Here is a 26,770-nt window from a genome sequence, read left to right as displayed (position 1 = left end):
AGCCAATTACACTGAAGAATTTCCTCAGGCAACAAATAGTAGCAAAAAGTACAACTTTTTGCAAGACATTTTTTGAGGATGAAAGAGGTTGGAGCATGTGTACAAGGCAAGCCAGAAGTGATAGTATTTTCAAGGCATTTTGCTAATTTTTAAATTCCAGTCAGTTTTTTTGAAATTGAATAAATTACAATATATACACACACACAGAATTACCGAGATATAGAATTTGCATTAGGGAATGAAACTGCTATTCTGCAAAAATAGCATACAAATTTTACAATGAAAGCAAAAATTCTTCTCTGCCCCTTGCTAATCAGATGTCAGCCTACAGTAAAAATAATGTGCATGCATCTTAAATTCTCACCCAATCAATAATCCGTAAAGATTGGAAAACAATTTAAAACAGTGTCCTTGTGGAGCAACTGGGAAACCTCTGGTTTCCTGCATATCACTGCACATCTGGAAACTTTTGACGATGCTGTCAGTTTCATTGTGCAATGACAGGGAATGGCACCGATTTCAAATCTGCCATTACAAATCCAAACACTTAGTCAGTACAGGTAAACTGCAAACCACCATCCCCCCACAGATAGAGGGATTATAACCATTCAAATCATTATCTTCCATAATGTGAACCCCTCACTCCCCAATGAATCCCATGTTATGAGCAAAGATGCTTTCCTACGGGATGTTCTTCCTTTCGCTTTAAGCCATTTTACTTATGAGAAAGTGACTCTCTGCTGTTATTTAAGCATCAGGGTCAATATGACACTCAGGATGGTGGGGTAGGGGTGGACGAAGCCCATGCAATAACTAATTTTGGCAATTTTTAAAGAATTATTTAAGTCATGCAGTATTGTGGGGTAATAACCAAGTCAGCCTTCACTACACCCGCTCCAATCCAAGGACACGTGAAGAGATATCCCAAGTGCAGTGATGCCATTTTCTTCATCTTCAAGCTATTTTTGCTGGCTTGCTGCATCGTGAGAAGCCACTGTAGCCACGGCTAGTTCCTTAAAATAATCACACAGCCTTTAATCCACTCCCAGTAGGTCAGCGTGCTTCAGTCTTCCAAACTCTTACACAATGCCGGGGGAACTCAGCAAGGCAGGCAGCATCTATGTTTCAGGCCAAGACCCTTCATCAGGTTCTTCCAGAATTTTATGTGCATTGCCCAAGATATCCAGCATTCGATAAATTCATTTCCATCAAAATCACCTTTACAATCAAAATCCCTTCCCTTTCCCTGATATCCCACCTCCTAAACCCTTTCGCAATGCACAGATCTTGTGCCAGGAAAAAAAAAAGTTTCACAGATGAGGAGTGCAGCAGTACAGTACAGTTCACATGTCCTCAGAGGGTGTGGCAAAGGAGCGGCTCAGATGCAACTGCCAACCCAATCGACGAGGTGATGTCAAAACCAAATCTTATTTCTCCATGCACTGAATGAAATAAACCTTGTTTCCTTCACATTACACCATGTACATCCCCCATGAGTGAAGTTTATGCCATATCAAATTTTGGGTAGTGATGTGTGAGTTCCACAAGGGCAAATTTCCACAACAAATAGCTGTAAAGTTGGGGGGGGGGGGCGGGGTGGTTGTCAGGGAGGGAAGGGATCACCCTGTAATGGAACAAGTGATTTATAGTTTAGACAAAAAGAAAACAAATTTGGAACTACTCAGCAGGTCAAATTTTAGCTGTGGGAAAAGAAAGAGGTCAGAAATCCTTTGTTAACAGCAGGTCACCGACCCAAAGCTTTGACTGATGCTTCTTCCACGGATATAACCTGACCTGCTGACAATTTCCAACATTTTCAGTTTCAATTTTCCAGCATCCACTGGTTTTTCTGATTTTCAATCATCTATATTGGTTAAAGGGCAAGGGGGTAAGAGTTGGCCAGGAGAGTAGAAAAACACCCTGCTTTCTGTAGAACCAGAAGACTTTTGTATCCTCTCAGCAAGGCAGACGAAGTCTTCGATCCAGCTTCATGTTCAGAAGATGAGGGTGGGGTGGGGGGGGGGGGGAGAACGTCATACAACAACTTCACATTACACAGAAATACTAGCCAAGGTGGCCTGTATTCAGCCTTAGATATCCACAATCATCTGATTTGGCAGCAAGACCTACCACTTGGCCAACTTATAAGGGTAACACACACAAAACTCAAGGATTAAACTACTTCTAATTCATTAACTAAGAGTTATTTCATGACTTCTGAAATATACTTTAGTCACTTAATTAAAAAAAACAATTAGGTTGCTGTTTCAGTAGCAGACAAATTCTGATGTTCAATTTGAGTTGTCGTTCAACCATAAACATGTATACAGCTAAATGAACAGCATGCCTCTGGGGCCAAGGTGTAAAACACAGTACAGTACATACAATCACACACTGCACATACAGTTATGATAGCACGTAGTCACAACAAATGACATTAGCATAAGTCTCCAAGTGGCATGGCCTAAAGACTGATGGTGCATGGGATTAAAAATTTCTAGACAGAAGATTTTATAGCCAAATGCTTCAATGGCACATACAGCTGACAAATACATCAATGAGTTCAATATCACTCCCCAGCAGGGGAAGACAAAAATATTGGCAAATTTACAAAAGCAAAGTAGTTAGTGATAGTCCACCCACAATGATATGACAGGAATCCACAGCTATTGAGTCCAAGACATCCTCATTCTGTGCATTTGGCTTTGCAGTTGGTATTTCTTGAAAAAAAATCAATAAAATACATTTTAAAAACCCACATCAACAAAATAATACGCATCTTAAGTACAAGACTCAGCCAGTATTAGATTAACAAAACACTTGCAATAGATATATTTCAGATCCATTAATAATTTTATTTTCTACCATCTCTGCTTACATTTCTAAATGATACAAACCATTGCAACCTACAATTTTCTTGAAGTTAACGTTGATGTAGCACCATTTGAAAAACATTTGCACCTGCAGGTGGAGTTATTTGCATGGATTTATGGGATGGCTTATTTGAATCCCTTTGCTACAGTCATCTGCTTTAAACTCGCGTTAGACTGGTGTAAGTATGCCGGGATAAATGGAAATTCCAGTGCAATCAAAATAATTCACCCTGCTCATCGATTGCAGACAGCAAATAGATTTAAGAATATATGAGAAAAACTGGAGTAACTCAGTAGGTCAAGCAAAATCTATGGAGGCAAAGTGAATGTCAATGTTTCAGGTCAAGACCCTGCATCAGTTCTGAGTACTGAGGGAGATCAGCTGGCATACAGAAGTGAGAGGGGTGGGCAAGTCGGAAGCAGGCGAGGGAGGGAGGAGCAGATGGAATCAGGTTGGAGAGGGGAGAGAAAGAGAACCACCAGACATATAGGTTCACGGTGACGGGCAGATAGAACCGGGTGGTGTGGGGAGGATGGGGAAGAAAAGGCTGTAAAAGGTGAACATAGGTAGAGAGACCCTGGGTGGACTGGTGGAAGTGGGAAAAGAGCACAGGGAGGGTGGAACACACTAAATGCTGGAGGAACTCAGCAAGTCAGTCAATATCAATATCTATGGAGAGGAATAAATAGTCAAGGTTTCAGACCAAGACATCATCAGGACTGGAAAGGAGGAAGCAGCAAAAAAAAAAAAAAAAAAAAAAAAAAAAGGGGGAGGGGGTAGGGGGAAGGAATGCAAACTGGCAAGTGACATCAGCTACTGAGAGCAATGTGAGGCACTCACAGGACTTTACAACTCATGTTCTCAGTATTTTTTTTTAATTTGCCCAAGCTGACTTTTGCACATTGGTTGTTTGTTAGTATTTGTGCGTATTTTATATAAATTCTATTGTATTTCTTTACTTTCCTGTAAATACCTGCAGGAAAATGAAATTCAAGGTAGTATATTACATATACTTTCATAATAAATTTATTTTGACTCACTTGACTACTTGCAAATTGACTCATTGAATTCCCAGTAGTCTATTTCAACAAGAGGCAAGTGGCCACCATCACTTAATTGTGGTACCATCTTTGCCACTGCAGTTGTACTTAATCACAGTATTTCAAGCCTGATCAATCTTGCATAATTGGACAACATCCAGTAAATTGCACAAAATATTAAAATATTTGCACAGATGAAACATCTGACAAGTCTATCAGATGATGCTAAACATGGACCACTTGTAAGTCCTATGGGAGAAGGGCATCATGGATCCAAGCAGACTGTCAAAATCATTTGGCCGAAGCCTGCACAAGCAGAATTCACAAGCAAGCACCAAAAACTTCCTTGGGTGGCAGGCCATCTGATCCATCCTGCACCAGAGGACTCTCAAAGAACCAGCACACAGCCTTCAAGATGGTTGTGTGCACGAGATGACGTTTCATCTCTTCATGGACAAGGTTTGGAGAACATCTTTGTCAGGGTTCACCCGAAACAGTTGCACAACACGAGTCCGACTACCCACATTACATTCTAGGGATCTTCCACCACAGGCATGGCCTTGTATAGCAAGATCGAACACTTCATGAGGTAAGACTGCTTAAAGAGCAACATTCCCAGAAGCACAGCATCGTGATACCAGAGATGCAAGTTCAATCCTGATTACAGTGCTGTCTGTGTGGAGTTTTCATGCTCTGTGAACCTGCTCCAGTTTCCTCCCACATTCCCAAAGACATATGGGTTGGTTGGTTTAATTGGCCATTGCAAATTGCTCTGGCTGAATGTTAAAGACATAGGAGATGAGACTGTAGAGAAAAAAAAGTGGAATTAATACAAGGTTAGTGTAAAAGAGTGTGGACACAGTGAGCCAAAGGACCTGTTTGTGCTCATTAGAATTCTATAAATAGCACCAGGCATTGTAATAGAATAATGGTGCAATTAAAGGAGAGAAAGACTTAATTATTCAGAAAGTATATAGGAGATAGTATATTTGAGATAGTCTTATTTTTAAAACCACAGTATAGGAGTCTAAAACTAGAAGGCATAGATATAAAGAAAAAAGGGCAAGATTTATATGGGGGCCTGAGAGAGGTTGGTATGTGGAATGAGCTGGCAGAGATACACATACAATTCCAACGTTTAAGCAGGTACATGAATGGGAAAAATTTAAAGGGTGATACAGGTTAAAAGTAACTAGCTCAAGTAGGCAAAATGGTCAGCAGGGGCCAACTGGGCTGAAAGGCCCATTTCTGTGTTGTACAACACTATGACTATAAAGTTCTCAAAATGGATATTTATTTAAATTTCACATTTCCTTGCTGACATCAAATATTCATTAATAGCAGCTAATAAACTTTAAATTATTTTTCACTTTTTCAAAGAAAATTTGAGACAAGGTTCATTTTCCCAGAAATGGATATTCTTTAACATAACAAGAGGCACATATGATTTGACTGAAGGGCCAAGCACCTTCTAGAGTATTCTACTGAAAGCGTGATCTTGGACTTCCTGTAAATTGTTGCTACAACTGGAAAATATCCATTTTTTAAAATAGGATGTAGCATTCATACAAATGGTAAAAGGTAGAGACAATAGAAGAAATAGGCAATATTCTTATTAATGTTGTATCAATGCCAGTAGTGGGGAATCATTCCAACATGTCATTGTATTGGAACATAATGACACGTCTCATAGTGGGAAGCCATCTGTTCTGAGCCCTGTATATGCTGTCCCTGCTCCTCTTTAACTGAAAATGATACCACAGATAAAACATAGCAAGCTATTTTGATCATCAGGTCTGTCATGCCAGTCATGATGCAATTTTCATCCACTTGCATTCAACTCCAGTGATGTTTCTAGTACTGCATTGAAAATATCTACTGCTCCCTTAAATACACTTAACAGCCTTATCCTCTGGGCTGGAGGATTGTAACGACGTGCAACTGAGTAAGTATTGAGCAAAGAGATTCCACATCTCTGTCCTAAACACAAACATCATGCAGAGAAAGTTCCTGCCACTTCAAGACCCTTCAGCCCCAACAAAAATTCTTTAGATCAAACCTTGAGATCATTTCTCATTCTAGGTTCTACCACAGTGGATTCTGCTCAATTGGGTCACTTTGGAACCAGACCATTTTGGCCCAATTAACCAGCTGCCTCAATTAGTTAAAGTTACATGGAAATAGTTAAAAAGATATTAAGAAAATTAAACAGTAGTTTGCCTGAGTACCAAATTATGTATTTAAATGAAATGTGGAATAAATTAGAACATTATCAATACTACAGTACTATAAACCTGTATTAGTTCCTAATAGTTATCAGAGGAATTCGTCCAGAGTACACCGCCATGTTCTTTAGATTGACTGCAAATAAATAAAATTAGCGCATGTACCTACAGCAGATAATAGGCTGCCTTCATACAAAGCTCTCGATGATGCATCTTCCAAATCTTCATTTTCACAACATTCAAGATAATTGTCAATACCTTCAAATTCTTCGTAGTTCCTAACGAAGTAGTGATATCATTTTATTTTCACTCCTGACCATTTTTGGCATCTCCAAGCCTGAATGAGCACTTGAAACCTGTGAGCAAAACAGTTCTGAATTGTTTTGCGGCTTATTTCCCGCCAACTATCAGTGAGAAAAATCACTGCTTTTTGAACACAAACACAAGCAACTGATACTATTTAAAAGCTGTTCACTCCAAGGACGATGAAGTGCCTAACGTTCAAGCATCTGATGCTAGTTAGAAACTATTTGGCAATGGTTCCAATCTCAATTTAGCAGCAGTTTCACAAATAAACAAAGGAATACGGGGGCAATTTTCTCCATTAGTTTTTGTTCTGTGATTTTGTCCCAAATACGTTGCTGTCCCAATTAATGGTTGGCCCTAACGGATGGACCAATTAATGGGAATCTACTGCATTGGCATAATCTACTCAATTTCAGTGGTTTATTCCCATTTCTGGATCCCAGAATTCAGTCAATTGCACTCTAAGGAAAGAGAATTCTTCCCTTGACAAGAAGATCAAACCTGTGTCTATGTACAATCGCCAGGTCCCACTGAATCCCAACTCTTCACCAGTGATTCATTTATGAATTTTTAAATCAAAGGTAAGGCAGGACCGTATTCATCTTCCCAAACTCATAGGCATCACTTAACCCCTCAATACTCTTCACGGATTCTCATTATTTCTGGCTTTCCTATATGGTTTGTGAATCTTGGTACACTGTATTCAATCTCCTCATCCAAGCCACTGACAGGGGGAATGCAAGTAGCCGAGGGCAAACAACTGATACCTACAATACCCCAGTTACTACAGTGTGACAACCCAAAAACAACTGGCTTATTCCTGCACCATTCCTAACGTGCAATGTATGAGAGGTGATTGATAAGTTTGTGGCCCAGGGTAGAAGGAGTCAATTTTAGAAAACCTAGCACATTTATTTTTCAACATAGTCCCCTCCTACATTTACACACTTAGTTCAGCAGTCATGGAGCATATGAATCCTTTCTTTGTAGAAGTCGGCATCTTGGACCTCCAGAAAGTGGTCTACAGCAAGGGTGATTGATAAGTTCACAGCCTAAGGTAGAGGGAGATGAGTTATACAGCTCTCATTACATACACGTGCAGTTCAACTCTGAGTGATTATGCAGAAAGTTTAAAGTTAGTAACTCATCTCCTTCTACCTTAAGGCCATGAACAGACCAATCACCCTGCTGTGGACCAAACACCAGAATGGGGAAGAAGTGTGATCTAAGTGGAATGATTGTTGTACCAGACAGGGTGGTTTCAGCATCTCAGAAACTGTTGATCTTCTGTGCATGAAAATCCCAGTCTCCAGAGTTTAGAGAGAATGATCCAAGAACAAAACAAAAAACATCCAGTCAGTGACAGTCTGTGGGCAAAAATGCCTTGTTAATGAAGGAGTTCAGAGGAAAATGGCCAGATTGGTTCAAGATGACAGGACGATGACAGCAACTCAAATGACTATGTGCTACAACAGTGGCGGGCAGTAAAGCACACCTGAATGTACATGTCCAACCTTGAAGTGGATGGGCTACAACAGCAGAAAACCACACTAAGTTCCACATCTGTACTTAATAAAAACTGCCTATTGATCGTATATTCACACACAAGAGAAAATCTACAGAGGAAATTTTTTTAGCCGGAGGGTCGTGGATTTGCGGAATTCGTTGCCACATACAGCTGTGGAGGCCCGATCACTGAGGGTGTTTAAGGAGGAGATTGAAGGTATCTAATTAGTCAGGGTATCAAGGGATCAGGGAAAAAGCCGGAAATTGGAACTAGATGGGTGAATAGTTTAGCTCATGGGGGAGCTGTGGAGCAGACTCGATGGGCCGAATGGCCTACTTCTGCTCCTTCGTCTTGTGATCTTGTGAGATGCTGGAAGCCTCAGCAAAAGGAACTCAGCAGGCCAGGCAGCATTCATGGGGGTGGGGTGGGAGGGGAGAAGTACGGTCAACATTTCAGGCCAAAACCCTTCGGCAGGACTGAAGAAAAAAAAACTGAGTAGATTTAAAAGGTGGGGGGAGGGGATGATATATTGATTGTATATTACCCGTATCAATGAGTCTAAAATTTAAAATGTAAGGCATATTGTTGAATGCTTCTTCAAAAGCCAAATGCAGTTCCATAGGACTCCTGATGAATGGCCTCAGCCCAAAATATCAAATGTTCTTTAGTTTCCATTGATGCTGCTTGACCTGCTGAATTCCTCCAGCATTTTATGCGTGTTACTCTGGATTTACAACCTCTGCAGAATCTTGAAATTCTGATCCACTGATTCCTCACATTTACTCTGCAAGGATCAGCTTAGTAAAATACTTGAGGAATTAGTGATAGATCACAGAAACAGGCTTTTCGTCCACCAAGCATGCAGCAACTACACTGGACAAGACAAATTTTTTCAAAAGTGTTGCTTCCTCAAAAAATTTATGATAGACTACCTCAAGCTGAACACAAATATAATTTCAGGCTACTTTATTACATAGGAATTTGGAAAAACAAATCAACTTTTATTGAATATAATGCATTTAATTGCATAATGGTGCTGACGCTTTGTAATAGCTCAAGCTAAAATGCTTTGTTGACGAGTTTCATTTGTAATCAGTATCTGAAGCTTCTTGCTGAAGTGTCCAACAATAATTAGCCAACACTGATGGCTTCCAGTTGCCCTGGTACCATTTCTCCATGATTACAATGTCCTGGTGAAACCTTTCACCATGCTAGACACTGACTGTGCCAAGATTTGCAGGGAAGTCAAAATGGGAATGCAGAAAATGAATCTTTAGTGGCATGTTGCACTTCATGGTTTTTGTAGTAACTTCTACTTTGAAAAAGGCACACTTAACAACTTCATGCCCAAGAACAACTTTATCTCAAACTTCAAAACCGTTATATACAGAGGCTTTCACAACCCATACGGCATGGCAGGCACACTATATACCAAGCACTCCGGAAGTTTAAAAAAAACAGAAGATAAACCCCCCCATTTCCTAATTAGTATTAACTTACTTTTAATAATGCTCACATTACAACAGTTTTGTATGCTTGAAACATGTTATCAACCAGCTGAATGCAGTTTGGTGTCCTGTAGTTCAAGAAATTTTCAACATCCTTGAATGACTTCTGTGTGATTTTCTCCGGTTCCACTGGAAGTTCTTTGAATTGCCCATCACTGATGGCCTGTTTGATTTGTAGACCAACAAAAATACCTTCCTTAATCTTGCCATCAATTATTCTGACTTGAATTATGAATTGAAAGAATAAATACAGGGGATTTTTTAAAAATGGTACATGATAGGGAAATTTCATGGTTATTTTCATGATCAGCAACCCAAAATCCACAAGACACAACCAAAAGTATTCAGTAAGCAAAAATCTTACTGATTTTGCTTAGTCAAATCTAGTACAGTATTCAGTAAGCAAAGTCCAGAGCTATCGGCACTCACCTCACCCACACAAGGCCAAGAGTTCCTTCTAATCAGCAAGTTCCATTCTCTGTAGAGTGCACAAAGCTCAAAATGAATGAACCAATATTTGAAGGCTTTTCCATTAGGATAAAATCCCCACATTCAAGCTCATTAATTACTCGCACTATGTTTGTCATTCTCAATAGATTACGTTGTCCCTTTGGCGGACAAAGGGCTTTGACATGAAGGCACCTACAGAAAATTGTTTAATGTCTCTACCATTTGAGTCCCATTAATCTTTGGTTAGTTATTGAAGTTGTAATTTTTTTTTAAAAATTCCTCTTACTGGTTTGCTCTCATGTCCATTTTCTCCCTTCTCATTAATTTCGGTCATCATTTGCAGGATTCTGAAATCCTCAGGTCATCGCTTTCTTGAACTTGCTTTAAGCCAACAGTATCTTTACTTCTCATTAGCTTACATTGGAATAGTCACTCCCACTGCTTAAGGTTTTCCAAGACGGTGTCAGAGTGTGGCTTCTCCATGTGAGCTGGCTTCAGCAGATCCTTTTGTTACATTACGATTTGTGAATAGAACAATATAATTATAAAGGTGAACTACCACTTCCTTTGTAAATGCAACACCATACTCTGCATTCTGTAGACTACCATGATGCAATTATGTACAGCATGATGTCTGAATGGCATACAAATCAAAAGCTCATCATTGTATAGCAGTAGATGTGACAATAAACCAATACCAATTATGTACTGTTTCATTAAATAGTTGGAATAGCTGATCTGCTGTTTGCTCATCAATTTCAGCCAAGTCAGACCTGACAGTTACATTGTTTCACAGAATTTGTTTTGTTCTGATTTAAGACTACTACCAAACTTAATAACATCCCTGTCAAATTTAATATAAAATTCTGTTTTACCATCATATGCACTCCTTTGCCAAGGTTATTAATTAAACCCCATTTTAGTACAGAATATTACATTTAAAATTACCCATCTTTTGGTTCCTATTTTAATTCAACATGAAATTGAACTGCATGTACCAATGGAAATATGGTTTGTTCATATGCAGAGATGCATTGCACAAATTAATCCCTTTAGATCCCCGTTTGAACTGCCAGATGACAGTTCTACCATTCTCTTTTACTTCAGCAACTGTGTTCTCCATCTCAGTTTCAGAATATTATCTTTCATTGCTGCCATTAATCATCTGCTACTGTTTAAACACTCCTCCAGACAGATTATGCACTAAAATCAATTGTGTAACCCGAACAATACTGGCCTTCGTCTTATCACAGATTCCTTGGTTCACCCCACACCTCACTTTACAAATTTAGGTTTTCTAATTTTGCAGTTCTGATTAAGGGCCATCTCATAGATATTAATTCCGTGCCCACCTCCAGAGATGCTTCCCAAATGATCATTCCAGTCCTGCAGGAAATGAACAGGATCTATCTAATCCTAACACACTGTAGCATGGAAGGATAAATTTACTGATGTCGCAAACCACATTTTTAGCATATACTGTACACAATAATGCATATCAGTTGTGCATATTTTGCTTTGTGCCTTTTGCTCCCTTCAGAAATATTCTCAGATAATCAACATATTTCACGTTCAGCATTTTGACCCTTTGTTTGGAAGCACCTTTTGATTCAACACCTTAATGTTTACAGGCAAAGTTACTTTCTCCTGACCATCCCTGTGCCATCCATCTACTCTATTTTGTCCCCTTCTTCTAAATGCCAAGAATCCTAGAATGCAATTTCCAACAATCTTACATTCATGCCTTAGTGTTAGATAAAATTAAATATCAAATCAAAACTATTAATAATGGTTTTCTTACTCAAAACTGGGATGTCTTCAGTTTAGCTTTTCGATATTTCCTTTACATAGAAGCAATTAACAGAAGGATGATCAGTCCAGCAAATCTGTGCCACCATTTAATAAGATCTGATTATTATTTCAACTTCACATCTACAAGTACCTTTCAAAGTACCTTTCTCATTCAAGGACTTCTTAAAACAAGGTGGAACATTCCTCATCTCCAGTAACATACCATAAATGTTAGATATTGAACCGTTATAAAAAGATGTCAAATTAAAAATTATGTCTAGTAAGTTCTTATTTAAGCTTATAGGCAATGTGCATAATTGAGATCTTAGAAAGTCTGATTTGTAGATATCTAAAAAAGTGAGTTCTGGGTAAGCTATACAGTATTTAGCTGACAATTGCTCAAATGAAAAAAAATTTCCTCCAACAAACAAATCCCAAAAACATTTAATACCCAACCTGACCCATTCTTTAAAAACTAAATCAGTCATGGAGGGTTTAAAACAAAATTAGAATTTTTAAATGGGACTAGAAAGGGAAAATCTCAATAAATGAAAATGTTTTCTAAATTTTATCCAGATCCTCAGAGTATGTTCAACTATTAAATTATCAGTTAGTTTACTTACAAATAAAGTGAGGATCCAAGAAGAGAAATAATAGAAAATTTATTAACAGAGTTAGCTTCTAAAGAAACCCATACCGACAGTCCACATGATTAATATAATATAGCCAAAACATAAGGTATCGTATATTAACTGCCCAGTAATAAAACCTAAAATTAAGTAAGGCAGTTTTGTCAGTTTTTCAGTCTTGGTCTGTCCTGTGTTTCTGTGATATCACACAGGAGGAATATTGTATCATTTCTTAATGCATGCATTACTAAATGACAATAAAAAAGGACTGTGTGTCCTCATAATCTAATCTAATCTAAACCTCCAGACTTCTTAAATTTTTGAACATGAACTTTATTTAAACGAGGACGTTTATTTCTCTATAAATAGGAGGATAAAATAGATACAAGAGAATCAAAAAAGGATTTAGGAATAAAAACGGGCAAAGCCTGAAAAAGATATATAAATTTAGGTAGAATAATCATTTTAATAGAATTAATTCATCCAATCAACGATATTGAAAAGAGGTGACCAATTTAATAATATCCTTTTTACATGGTTCAATAAAGTAAATAAGTTTTCTTTAAACAGGTGTTTATAATTCTTAGCGACTGTTACACCCAAATAAGTAAATTGATTCCTTACAGTTTTAAAAGGTAGGTTAGTATTAATTAATACCAAATTATTTAAAGGAAATAATTCACTCTTATGTAGGTTCAATTTATATCCTGAAAGTTGGCTGAAACGGGAGAGTAAAGAAAGTACACAAGGTAATGAGGTCTCAACATTAATTTTGTTCCTTTAGACAAAATTAAGAATCTTCTGGGAACAAGATTTACAGACATCAATATCTGAGGAAACTTGGAATGAAACGTCTAAATGGGTTATCACTTCATCGCTATGTGCTCGCCATACCCTCATACAATATAAGGTGGTACATTGAGTGCACTTGACTAAAGATAAGCTTTCTCGTTTTTATTTGGATATATCTCCCTACTGTGACAGATGTAATAATAGAGAAGCTTCATTAATTTATGTCTTTTGGACTTATCCAAGTCTTGAAAAATATTGGAAGTTTTTCAAACTTTCTCTCTGCTTTTCAAAGTCAATTTTAAGCCTAATCCTCTGACGGCCCCATTCGGTATTGTTGCAGGACAAGATATCAAGCTGAAGACATCAGATTTACATATTTTGGTCTTTAGCTCTCTTATAGCTAGGAGGGAGCTTTTGTTTAAATGGAAAGATATTTTTTCCTCCTACTCATGCTCAATGGTTATGCAACATTATGTCATGCTTAGATTTAGAGAAGATGCGTTGTTCAATTTCTGAATCTCATCAAGACTTTCAAACATCATGGGCACCTTTTCTGAATTATTTTCAAAACTTCCAAAACCTTCAATTCGTTGTTTAAATTCAGATGTTGGCTATTATTAATTTTTATTATATGAGAAGGCATTTTACCTTTTTTTCTCCTTAATAAACAGCTTTGGTCTTGGTAGGGGTTAGACCCTTTTTTGTAATAAGTATATTTCAGTATAACTTACATGAATACAGGGTAATGAGATTGTTATTATGAATAGATATAATGTAATTGGTCATTTTTAAAATCTTCTTTGACCTTTTATATATACTTTCTTGTACTCTGTATTCTTCTATGTAGAAACTAATAAAAATATTGGAAAGAAAAAACAAACTGGAAATATTCACAACCTTTGGGGGAGGGGGAAGGGAGGGAAAGGAAATTACCTTATGTGAAATAGATCACGTTAACTTTTTAAAACCTAACCTGTAGTTCTAGCTTCTCCACAAAAGGAAACATTCTCTCCATATGCTCTGTAAAACCGTTAGACTATTTTGAACACCCGAGCTCCAGCTAATCAAGCCCATCTGACCTTTGGTTTCATTTTCACATATTGTATCTGCCCAAATAGCTTGAATTTTTAAGTGCCCTGTTATAATATATTTAATAATAGCTTCTAAAACTTCTATGACAGTTATAAACTGGCTTGTAGCTTCCTGATTTATAAGAACATAAGATATAGGAGCAGCATTAGACCACTGGGCCCATCGAGTCTGCTCTCCCATTTCATCCTGGCTGATCTCATTTTCCTCTCAGCCCCAGTCTCCTGCCTTCGCCCCATAACCCTTCATGCCCTGACCAGTCAAGAATCCATCAACCTCTGCCTTAAATATACTGTACATAAAGACTTGGCCTCCACATCTGCCCGTGGCCAAGAATACCACAGATGCACTATTCTCTAAAGAAAGAAATTCCTCCTCGAATCGCTTCTAAAAGGATGCCTCTCTATCTCGAGGCTGTGTCTACTGGTCTTAGACACTCCCACCATTGGAAACATCCTCTGCACATCCACTATACCAAGGCCTTTCACCATCCAATAGCATTCAATTAGATCACTCATCATTCTTCTAAATTCCAGTGAATGCAGGCCAAGAGCCATCAAATGTTCTTCATATGGCAAGCCCTTCAATCCTGGAATCATCCCTGCTTTAATATTCTAATTCTCTTGAATTCAATGCTAACATCACATTTGCCTTCTTCTCCACAGAGTCGACCTACACATTAACCTTAAGGAAGGACTCAAGTCCCTTTACACCTCAGATTTTTATATTTTCTCTCCATTTAGAAAATAATCAACCCTTTCATTTCTTCTACCAAAGTGCATGATCATACATATCCCAACACTGTATTCCATCTGCCATTTCTTTACCTGTTCTCCTAATCTGTCCAAGTCCTTCTGTAGACTTTCCACTTCCCCAAAACTACCTGCCCCTCCACCCATCTTCATATCATCTGCAAACTTTGCAACAGCAGCATCAATTCCATCATCCAAATCATTGATATTAATGTAAAAAGTTTTCCCAACACAGACCCACTAGTCATGAGCAGCCAACCAGAAAAGGTTCCCTTTATTCCCACTCTTTGCCTCCTACCAATCAGCCAATGCTGTATCTATACTATAATCTTTCCTGTAGCTTGTTAAGCAGCCTCATGTGTGACACCTTGTCAAAGGCCTTCTGAAAAACCATCCACACATCAAGCAATTCTCCTTTTTCTATCCTACTTATTACTTCTTCAAAGATTTCCAACTGATCTGTCAGGCAAGATTTTCCCTTGAGGAAACCATGCTGACTATGGCCTATTTTATCGTGTGCCTCCGAGGACCCCAAGACCTCATTCTTAATATTTAACTCCAACATTTTCCCAACCACTGAGGTCAGATTAACTGGCCTATAATATCCTTTCTTCTGCCTCTCTTCCTTCTTGAGGAGTCGAGTGACATTTGCAATTTTTCTGTCTTCCGGAACATTTCAGAAACTAGTGATTTTTGAAAGATCATTACAAATGCCTCCACAATCTCTCCAACCATCTCTTTCAGAACTCTGGGGTGTACACCAACTGGTCCTGGCAACTTATCTCCCTTCAGACCTTTCAGTTTCCCAAGAACTTTCTCTCTAATTATGGTAACTTCACACACTGCATGACCCCTGACACCTGGAACTTCCACCATGCTGCTGGTGTTTTCCACAGTGCAGACCGATTCAAAATACTTTAGTTTGTTCACTACAGGTGTCCCCCACTTTTCAAACATTCGCTTTACGAAACCTCACTGTTACGAAAGACCTACATTAGTACCTTGTTTTTACTTTCAGAAGGTGTTTTAGGAAAAAAAGCAGCGCGCGATAAAAGGCAGCGCGTGCCCTGAGCAGCCACTCTCCCCCGGATTCGGAACGGCATTGCTTAAACACATGCCTGTGAGCAGCCATTTGCAAGATGAGTTCTATGGTGTCGGAAAAGCCTTAAAGAGCTCATAAGGGTGTTACACTTAGCGTAAAACTAGACATAATTAAGCATTTCAATCATGGTGAACGAAGTAAGGACTAAGTGCATTTGGCTTGTGAAAACTGACGAAGATGTTGAAGAGGTTTTGGCATCCCATGACCAAGAACTGATAGATGAAGAGCTGATACAATTGGAAGAGGAAAGGATAACAATCGAAACCGAATGCAGTAGGCAGACATAGGAGAAGATGAGCTGCCTGCTCTAATATAAACAGACAACGAGATGACACCCCAGTGTCCCACCACCCCAACACCCAGGCCGCGGACAGATACCGATTCGCGGAGAATGCAGCAGTAGCCAGGAGGCACACAGCACATCTTTAAGAAAAAAGCTGAAATAAACATGCTAATTAATTAGGTGCCGCCCGACACGTAACCGTCGGCCCAGATCAGAGGTGATGCAATCAGCAATCGGCACTGATCTGAGCCGACAATTACATGCCCGGCAGCACCTAATTAATTAGCATGTTTATTTCTGCTTTTTTCTTAAAGATGTGCTGGATGCCTCCTGGCTACTGCTGTACCCCTGCATGCTTCGCAGCAATGTATCAGTCAGCAGCCTGGAGGGTGGGGGCCACTGCACCACCCCAACCTGCGACGATTCAGTCTAACACACCATCATTAGTGTGCTCAGTGCTGTCTTCCCAATTCCGGTAAGTGATACTACACTGTACATACATAATTTCTACTTTATATAGGCTGTGTATTTTTACGTGTTATTTGGTATGATTTCGCAGGTTACTGGAGAGTGCTTGCGCCATGTTTTTGCCAACAGCGCTTGCGTGAGATTTTCTGCCGAAAACGCTTGCGTGAGATTTTTGCTATGGAGAACAGTTCAGTAATGATTGTGGAAAAGTATTTCTACTTTATATAGGCTGTGTATTTATCATATCATTCCTGCTTTTACTACGTGTTACTGTTATTTTAGGTTTTGTGTGTTATTTGGCATGATTTGGTAGGTTATTTTTGGGTTTGGGAATGCTCACAAATTTTTCCCATATAAATAAATGGTAATTGCTTCTTCGCTTTACGACATTTCGGCTTACGAACTGTTTCATAGGAATGCTCTACCTTCGGATGGCGGGAAAAATCTGTATTTATTTCTCCCCCATTACCACCTCTCCAGAATCACCTTTCAGCAGTTTGATATCTACTTTCACCTCTCTTTTACACTTTATGTATCTGAAATTAGCCAAGCAAAGGAAGATGTGAAAAATAGAAAAAAACTGATTTTATTTTCTAATAAGTGTCATAGCACAATGATAACTTTGCAAAGAGTAAGGCACCTTAATGACCAAAGGCAATTCTTGGTTTAGGCACAGGACATGTGCAAGTTCTTAATGGCTATTTTACACTGTCATCATTGAAGAAGGGGAAGCCATCAATGTTATAGTTAAGGAAGACCAATATGACATAACAAACAAGATGAGTAAAGCAAGCAGCATTTGGAGGCTTGACATTTATGAAAATGTTTAAATTGCTGAGGTCACATAAAGTATATCCCAGGTGACTGAAAGTAGCAAGAGCAGTGACTATGGTATTTGACTGCAATTTTCCATTCCTTCCAGACTAAAGGAATAGAGTTGAAGATTGCTACTATTTTTGATACGCAAAATAAATACATAAATTATAACCCACCCATCTTAACTTTAAATTATTAGAATTAACCTAAGGGGCAACATATACTTTATTTAGAAAGGTACAGATTACTCAGACTGAGCAGGTTTATTAAGACCATATACAGCTGTGGATGGTATTTATTTGAGAAATTAATAAGAAACACTAATGAGGGCATTTCAGTTAACGGCAGGCTGGTTGAAAAAGTAAAATACCAAAGGTTTCAAGGGCAAGTGGATCTGACATTGGCACAGGAGTGGAAGTAAAAGGTACTTCTGTTACCAGTGGGGGTCTACAAGGATCATCAATTGATATTTTGTTGTTTGGAATACATATTCATAATTTAGACCAATGTAGTAATGAGAAAGTCATTTACAACTGTTTAAAAGAAGTGGTTTTTTGGTGGCATGATAGAGGAAATCTCTAGACTGCATGCAAATAGAGATAATTACAATGTTTAAAATACATTTAGACAGGTACATGGCTAGCAAAAGCTTGATGAAATTTGAACCAAATAAAGAAATAGGACTAGTTCAAATAAACAATTTGGTCAGTACAAAAGTCCCATTTCCATGCTATACAACTCCAAATGCAATGCAATCCATTTGGGGGAAAACAAGGAAATAAACAGAAGGGACCTTGAGTATTTCCACAAATGCTAAAAGTAGAAATCAGTAAAATGTTGAACAAGGATTACAGAATGCTGTCCTTTACCATCTGATGCACAAAGTGAGAGTAGGGAGGTTAACACATACAGTTCTGGTTCTCACATAACAGAACAGTGTGATACACTGAAGATTTTGAGATATTGCAAAGACTGCAAAATTGCAGATAAAAAAGGGAAAAGATAGTTATTTTATTTGGAACAGAATACCCTGGGGCACATTCAATTGAGATGTATAGTTTTATAAGGACTATGAATCAATTAAATAGAAATTGTCTCATCACCTTCAGCAGGGATATCAAAAGCAAATGGACAAAGAATAGCAAAATGTTTGAGGGCAAGAGGGCAGGAAGTTGAGAACTTGATGCTCCCCCCTCAAAGGTAGAGGCAGAAGCCGTCACCACAGTTACAAAGTACTTTGGTATGCAGTTTATGAACAGTGATCTGCTGAGACACAGTCCTAATGTCAGACATTAAAATTAGGCAAAGGAATGACTGGCATGGACAACAGTCAAATGGCTCTTTCTGTGTCACATACTTCCCTATGCTTCTGCAGCAACATTTTTGATTTCAGTGGGATTCTGCATTCCAATTTAAACCCTAGCTCTTCAAACTTGCTGATTTCCAACTTGTTCTATGCTGCAGGTTCTACATGAGCCACAGCAATCTGCTTCTCCCCTTTCCCATTCCAAATTCTTTGCCCAACCTGGGTGGGTAGTCAACAAACAACCTTCCCAAGTCTCATCCTCTGCACCCATGGCTATCACCCGATTACTCTGGCTGCACCATCTCCTAGCAGTACCACATGACTTCACTGTGAACTAAATGGTTACTTACTTCTTGGCAATCCACCTTTCAAAGTCTGTACAATCATGAAAGAAGATACTCATTTTGAATGGTAGCAGACATTTAGAGTACAAGAGGAGAATTAGATTAAATGTGTCATGCCTCACAACACATCGATTTTTCATTCCATTTCAAAAAGCCACAAAAACAAAAGCTGCCTACAGATGGACACAAGTTGATAAAGTTTTCTGAAGAAATAAATAATCAAGGAATCTGATTTGGTCCAAAATTTAATCAAGCTATTTCTTCACTTGCTGTAAAGTGGAATTCACACAAGTTTTTACAAATACATTTTCAGATAATATCAGATTATTCATTAATAGCTTTCCAACTTGAAAAGGGTCAGGTTTTACAACCAGCTGCCAATTCAAAAGTAAAAAATTGTCTACTGATTTACCTCCACATCTTTAAGAATTAAAAAACGCACAAATGTTAATTAAATGCTATGTACAATCAACTCTAATGGATATGGGATGCTTAGACAAAAACTCAATGCACTAATTGAATGTAGCAAAATAAAATGCTGCCTATTTTCTTGGCTGAGCTATTGGATATCCACCAGTATATTTGTATTAAAAGCCCATCAATAGTGCAAAATACACGAATTCACAAAAATGTTGTGAATATCCCCAATTCCCCAGTAATATTTGCTACACATACCTTCCAATATTGCTATAAATTGCCCAAATATAGGCAATGCTGATTAAAGCTAAGCTTTGAGACCCATTTTCAGATTATTATAGGAAGGATGTCAAAGCTTTGGAGAGGGTGCAAAAAAGGTTTACCAGGATGCTGCCTAGACTGGAGGGCATATGCTAAAACAAGAGTTTGAACAAACTTGGGCTGTTTTCTCTGGAGCAGCAGAGACTGAGGAATGATCGGATAGATGTTTATAAGATTATGAGAGGCATAGACAGACTGGACAGTATCTTTCTCACCTCTCCCCCCCACCCCCCCGCCGATTTGAAATGTCTAGTATCAGAGTGCATGCATTTAAGCAGAGATGGGATAATTTCAAAGGAGATGCGAGGAGTGCTTGCTGGCGTGATATACAACATGACTTTTAAGAGATATTTAGATAGGCACACCTATGTGAGGAAAATGGAAGGATATGGATATTATGTAGCAGAAGGGGATTAGTTTAGTTATTTGGCCATTTGATTACTAATTTATTTGGTTCTGCACAACATTGTGGGCCGAAAGACGCACAGTTAAGGTTAGGGTCAGTCAGTTGTGGGCATGCTATGTTTGCATAGGAAACATGCTGACACTTACAGGCAGCCCCCAGCACAATCTTCACCTGATTTGATTTGATGCAAATTATGCCTTTCATTGTGTTTCAATATTTCAATGTACATGTGACAAATAAAGCTATTTTTTATCTTCCTAATGATCTGAAGTAGCTATTAGAATTTTGACTGAATGACAAATAAAGTGATATTGTTTGGGAGTCATAAATAAATTGATACTGTTTGGGAGTCATATCTTGCAGAAGTATACTGATGAACCAATCTTTTACAATTCTTTACTACCAGACTACACAATTGATAAGCTGATTGTCAATTTCCCAGCCTGTATTAAAGTCTTGCATTGCAAAACTCTGGGGAAAATATAAATACAATTAACACTTTACAACCTACAAAACTGAGAACAGACATCCCACCCTGCAAAATTCATTTCAGGGAGGTAGCACCATCAATTTGCGGGAGACTTCCAGGAGAGGTGGGATGTCCGCAATAGAGTAGCTCCTTAGCAGCAAGTCAGCTAGTTTGAATAACGTTAGCTATGCTAATGAACGAATGACACCTGTTAAACTCACCTCAACACGTCTTTTACAGTCTTAACCCACCATGGGCAATAGAAAAGTCACTGTTGCAAACAGTGCAGTGAGCAACACTGTCATTCTTTTGACCCTTATTAGGCAGAGGTACACTTTAGTGTAGTCTGGGGGTGACATACGTTTTATATATTTTTTTGGAACACTCTGCCATGGCGCGCTTTCGCTCTCTCTCTCTCTCTCTCGTGGTCACTCACGCGCTCTCAAGGGCTCTCGCTTGCTTTCTCTCTCGCTCTCTCTCTCTCTCTCTCTCTCGTACTCTCGCCTACTTTCTCTCTCGCTCGTGCGCTCTCGCTCACTTGCTCTCACTCTCTCGCGCGCACTCTCTCTCTCATGGTCACTCTTGCGCTCTCTCTTGCTTTTCTCTCGCTCGCTCTCAAAAAAATTGATTTCCATGATATTGTATATAATTTGCAGGCATCAGGGAGCCACTATTAATATGCGGGAGGCTCCCGGAACTTCCAGGAGAAGTGGGATGTGAGCTACAAAGACTTATGGATTAATTATTCAGCAAATTGTCCAAATCCAAGATTCAGTCTTATTGGGTTTTGCTGTACCAACATTTTGAAAAATAAGTAAATACGGTCAGGAATTTCCTGAAAACCTATACTTTAGTAAAGGCACATTACGCTGCTGTCAGACCATATGGTGTGTGCATATGACGGTGCAAGTAACTCTGGTCATTGGTTATGCAATGCCAAAATTTTGTACAGCCTGTGATCCTTGATGGTACAGTGACAAAAGCTAATATTATATCTCTGCTTTGCTCTGCAAAGCTACAGAGCAGTGATCCAGTGTAAAATTGCCCTCTTGTGTCTGAGCTAGAACATTGTGGATTTATTTAACTGCAGCTAAATGTTCATTAAACAAATAGTACCTAAATATTAACATTTAAAAGTTACTATTAATAAAATATAAAATGCTGGAGGAATTAGCAGTTAGGCAACATCTATAAAGGGGAATAAGCAGTGAACATTTCAGGCCAAGACCCTTCAGCAGGACAACTGACAGCTGTCACTTCTGCTGAAGGGTCTCAGCCCCGAATATCGACGTTTATTCCTCTCCATTAATGCAGCCTGACCTGCTGAGTTCCTTCAGCATTTTGTGTGTTTATTACTCTGGATTTCTAGTACCTGCAGAATCTTACAAAGGTAGTAGGGCAGGTCCATGACGAGGAATGTTTTGGAGGGATAGAGCCCAAATGCAGGCAAACAAGAGTAGTTCAGATGGAAATTTTGATTGGCATGGACCAGTTCGGCTGAAGGACCCATTTCTGTGCTCTTGGACTATTGCACTGTTTTATGTACTTTCTTTTGAATGAATTATGAAACCAAGATAAAGAAGAAATGTAAACCAAGATCGCAAGTAAACATGAAAAGGACTAAAATATTATTTTGAAGAACTGGGGACTTCTTCCTCAACCAATATCTATCCCTCAGTCAACACCAAAACAGAAGTATAGGAATACCTGGTCATTGTTGTACTCTCATTTGTGGCAGTTTGCTGTGTGTTATTTCAGTTATCAGACTTCACCAAGTACTCATGTGACATCGTATCATAGCACCTTTCATGACCCAGAAATCCAACAAAAGAGTAAGGTTCTTTTAAATCTCAAAATATGCAACCGAGTTGCCACTTGTTAGGCATCAACTGCATGGCCCAAGGTAGGTCATCGAAGAACCTCAACAAATCTGAGGGGCTGAAATAAAACCAGAAACTGCGAGAAACACTCAGCAAAGCAGATAGTATCCTTGGAAATTTTGAAAAGACATTGGCTTTACTAAGTGTATATTCACTCTGTCATGAAAGATTGCAAGGCAAACAGAAAATGATGCAAGAATGTGCTGAAGGCTTCCTTGAAGAAATGCAACATTCCCATTAGTTATGGATAATTGCTGGTTTCAGACTACTCAAAATGGAGAAGTAACATTTGAGATGATATTGAGAACTAAGATCATGAACAAGGAGCACACAGGTGCCCTGAATATATTGCGTGTAGCATCTCAAACTGATCTGCCTGCCCAATCATCCACCTCCTGCCCCGCCTGGGCAACATCTATTATCTATTCCAGACCCCACAAAACCAGAGTGGAACCAAGTGATGCTCAATCTTGGTGAGCTGCCGAAGATGATAAATACATTTCATTTTAATTGAGCAGATGACTGAGGCAAGTTGCACCATTCAGTTAACACCAAATCCAGATGGCTGACCTAAAGAAAATGTTACTTTAGCAACACAATGACTTCAAGGCTTTTGACATCGTAGCAATTTTAGTTCAACAGTTAATTCACCTCATCTTGTGACACAAGGTTGACATGAGGTCAGCTATGATTGAATAACAGAGCAGACTTGATGGATCGAATGACCTAATTCTGTTCCTATGTCTTATGGTCCACATATCTGCTATCTCCTGTATAATTCATCATTTTCCTTTTCTTTTGGAGTCTACAGTGAACAATTATTCACCATGAAACAAGAGGGCAATTATTTCAGCTGAATGATATATACCTTATTCATACATATGACTCATCATATTTTCTTTATAATTCACTCAATATAGCATGGATTTACTTCAAGGCAGCGACACCTTTTTGGACATTAGTGTTACTGAACCAAATCACTAACATTGCCATTTCCAAATCTATCAAATGGTCTACTGGAGGACCAAAATAGTCCACTTAAATTATAACACTTCATAATAAACTATATTATTGCACATCCCATACATTGAATGTACAGAGAATAGAAATTTACAACCAAACCAAATTTTTGGTCATCTAATCAAATTGGATGCAATGAAGAGTTTAGGCATTCTGGTCGATGTCAGCAAAACAACCCAAGTAGTCATTTGTGCGAAACTGCAATGTGAAAATTTACTGCTCTATTGAATTACATGTCAAAAGAGACAACACTTCAAAGCAATCAATAGTTTTAAAAACCTTGGAATATCCGAGTAACATGAAAAATGTGATATTATCTGCAATTGGATTATATTACTTTATCTAATAAAGGAAGCCACTTGCATGTGCAATTGATCCCACTGTGTCTTTTCTCACTCCGAATTCCATTCATTAAAAACAGCTGGCATTCCAATCACAGGTAACATTTATTCTCTTCAGCTGGGCAGAAGAAATTACAACAGTCTTTTGAATGTTTGATGTATAATTAGAAGTACTCTAGCTATACATTTGTTCAGTGACTACTTTCACCTTCACATTCTGCAGACTTATTATAGTTCCAAAAGGAAGAGGTGCATCTAGTTTTAAAGGCATAGGACAATATAAAGTCAAGACTGAAGATCCCTGCTGATTGAGGACATTAAAGAGGACTCACATTTCTGAACAACCTCAGTGCTGTCTTATCCAAATATTATACCACACTTAGAATGAGTATATGCAAATGACTTACATACCTGCTGGGAGTGAACCACATAACTACAAGGGACATGAATTCTTACAGTACCTTAAACGTGGCAGTCAAACACTGGCTAAAACAAGTTTACCTACATGATTATGAAAATAAACAGGATCTAACTACACCTGCAAGACCAATTTAATTTTGTATTTGAGTAAAACTGCTTTGCTGTAAACCGAGCAAAAATTAATCTGCAAATGAAATAGCCCAATCTCACAAACAGTGATAAACTCCACACAAAATCAGTTCAAACATACAAAATTCTCTTCCTGGACTTCAGCATACAGATACGATTAGTAAAAGTGAAGTGTCACATTAAAGCACAATTAGTAAACGAGAACAATGGCTGTCAACGGTCAGATATGCTTGTTAAAAATATTTTCTATTACCCATTTCACGTATCACTTGGACCATCCACAAAAAAAGGATAAAAGCCCTGGACATCTATTAAATATGAAAAATGTGCTCACATTTCCATGAATGTGAAACGGTAATGTATGATTTGCTTAATACATCATAGGTTAATCCAGGTGTTAAATACAGTGATATTCAACATATTTTTTTAAAACAACCGGAATGTTACTAGCTTCAATCCATTCGCTGTCAAGGAACGAAAGTTAAGTTGGAAGGAGCAAGCTGTCGATTTCGTGTGTACAAATCCACGTAAAACTCAGCACCCTGAGTACCATGACTACTTCGCCATACACTCTAACGCGAATGACAGGTCACAGACACAATTAACGTATTTACTTTCTTCCAACAGCACACGACTAAGCTAAGAATAAGTGAAAACTTTCCTTAAAAATAAACACCTACGTCCTACTTTGTGGCGTTCCTTCACATCTCCCGGGGGCGGTAGTCCTGCGAATTGCACCCGGTTTCCAGACATTTACTGTCGTTTTATTTTTTCTCTCTCTCTTCCTTCTGGAGAAGATTATAGTTGTTCTTTGCTGGCCGAATAACTGGCGAGGTGAGGGTTCCCGTGGAGCGCCAGCAGGGACCGAGTTGATCGTCAATGCAGAGCTGTGTGGAACCGCAGCTCAGCTACGCTGTGCTCCCGGCTCATCCACTCTGCCTACTGTCAGAGTGCAGCGCACTCCAAGCCAGCACTGCGGTAGCGGGTCCGCCCCTTGCGCTCGCCGCTGGCCGCTGGCCGGAAGCTGCCTGCATCCACCTGGCCAGCTGCTCGGGGGGCGAGTGGGGCGAAGCAGTGGGCGAAGGGGACCGAGTCGAAACGCCATTCACGGCTGAATCCTGTCGACAATTACATATAACCATGATTGCAGCTTGACTGCGTCATCTTTAAGTCAGTTGCTGCAAGGTTGATATACGTAAAAAGAAAAAAATATATAGCCAGCTGTGTATTTAAATTGTGAATACAGGGCGTGGATTTTGTATTAAATTGGACAAATGTACCACACGTATATTAAATGTGTGTTTTCTCAGTTTCCAGCAAGTCAAGATACTTGTTTATTTTTTAACTGAAAATAAATTACTGTTTTATTCACTTTGAATTGGAAGGTTTGTTTTGGATTTCAAAGTGTCTGGGCTAAGGTGCAATGGTCTGATTCAGAATTCAGTGGTTTTAGAAACATTGTGCAAATATATATATATATACTACGTAAATCAACCAATTTGAAATAAACTGATTACCTTATTAAAATCCCCAGCGTATTTTAAAGCGCGCCTCTCTTGCCCCTGCTGGCTGCGTTTACCGAACTTTATTTCGGAAAAGATTTTAAATGTCATCTCGGTGAACCCATTGTTCAACATGAAAAGAAGAGCAATAGAATAGTAATAGAACATCAATACTTTATAAATTGGAATGAAACTGTTGGAGGAAAGTAAGCAAAATAAACTAAGTAAAATAAATTATAACTGTCCTTTAAATAAACCTACTGCTTAATTTTCTGTTGTGCAATTTAACTGAACTTTTGTTTCCATCTCAATAGCATTAGTTAATATTTATCATAAGCTAGATCGAACATCGAGATAGTGTTAAAAGTATTTTAACATCGGTAGAAGCCAACACTAACTGAATTTGGTGAAGAACATTGTTGAAGTTGAGATTTATATTTACTTTTTTATATTTATTTATTATATTTGCACATTTCTCTTATGCTTTCATCATTCAAAGATTAATTTTATAATTTTCTCTTGAAAGCAATTAAAATAACTGTCTTATAAAAGTTGTGTTTGCTGAACAATTTATTTTTACTGT

At 38.5% G+C, this 26,770-nt stretch overlaps 1 protein-coding gene across 1 annotated transcript in view; it reads right to left on the bottom strand.

The window, feature by feature from the left end:
- Positions 1-25,646, bottom strand: part of LOC140195483 (sickle tail protein) — a 696,918-nt gene extending 671,272 nt beyond the window's left edge. Inside the window, exon 1 of the mRNA XM_072253835.1 lies at positions 25,366-25,646. Coding sequence (XP_072109936.1) covers positions 25,366-25,438 — 73 coding nt within the window. The 5' untranslated portion in view covers positions 25,439-25,646. The remainder of the gene's footprint in view (positions 1-25,365) is intronic.
- Positions 25,647-26,770: the final 1,124 nt, after the last annotated feature.

The sequence above is a fragment of the Mobula birostris genome, chromosome 3, assembly GCF_030028105.1.
Source record: "Mobula birostris isolate sMobBir1 chromosome 3, sMobBir1.hap1, whole genome shotgun sequence".
Lineage (NCBI taxonomy): Eukaryota > Metazoa > Chordata > Chondrichthyes > Myliobatiformes > Myliobatidae > Mobula > Mobula birostris.
This window is presented reverse-complemented; position numbering and strand designations above follow the sequence as displayed.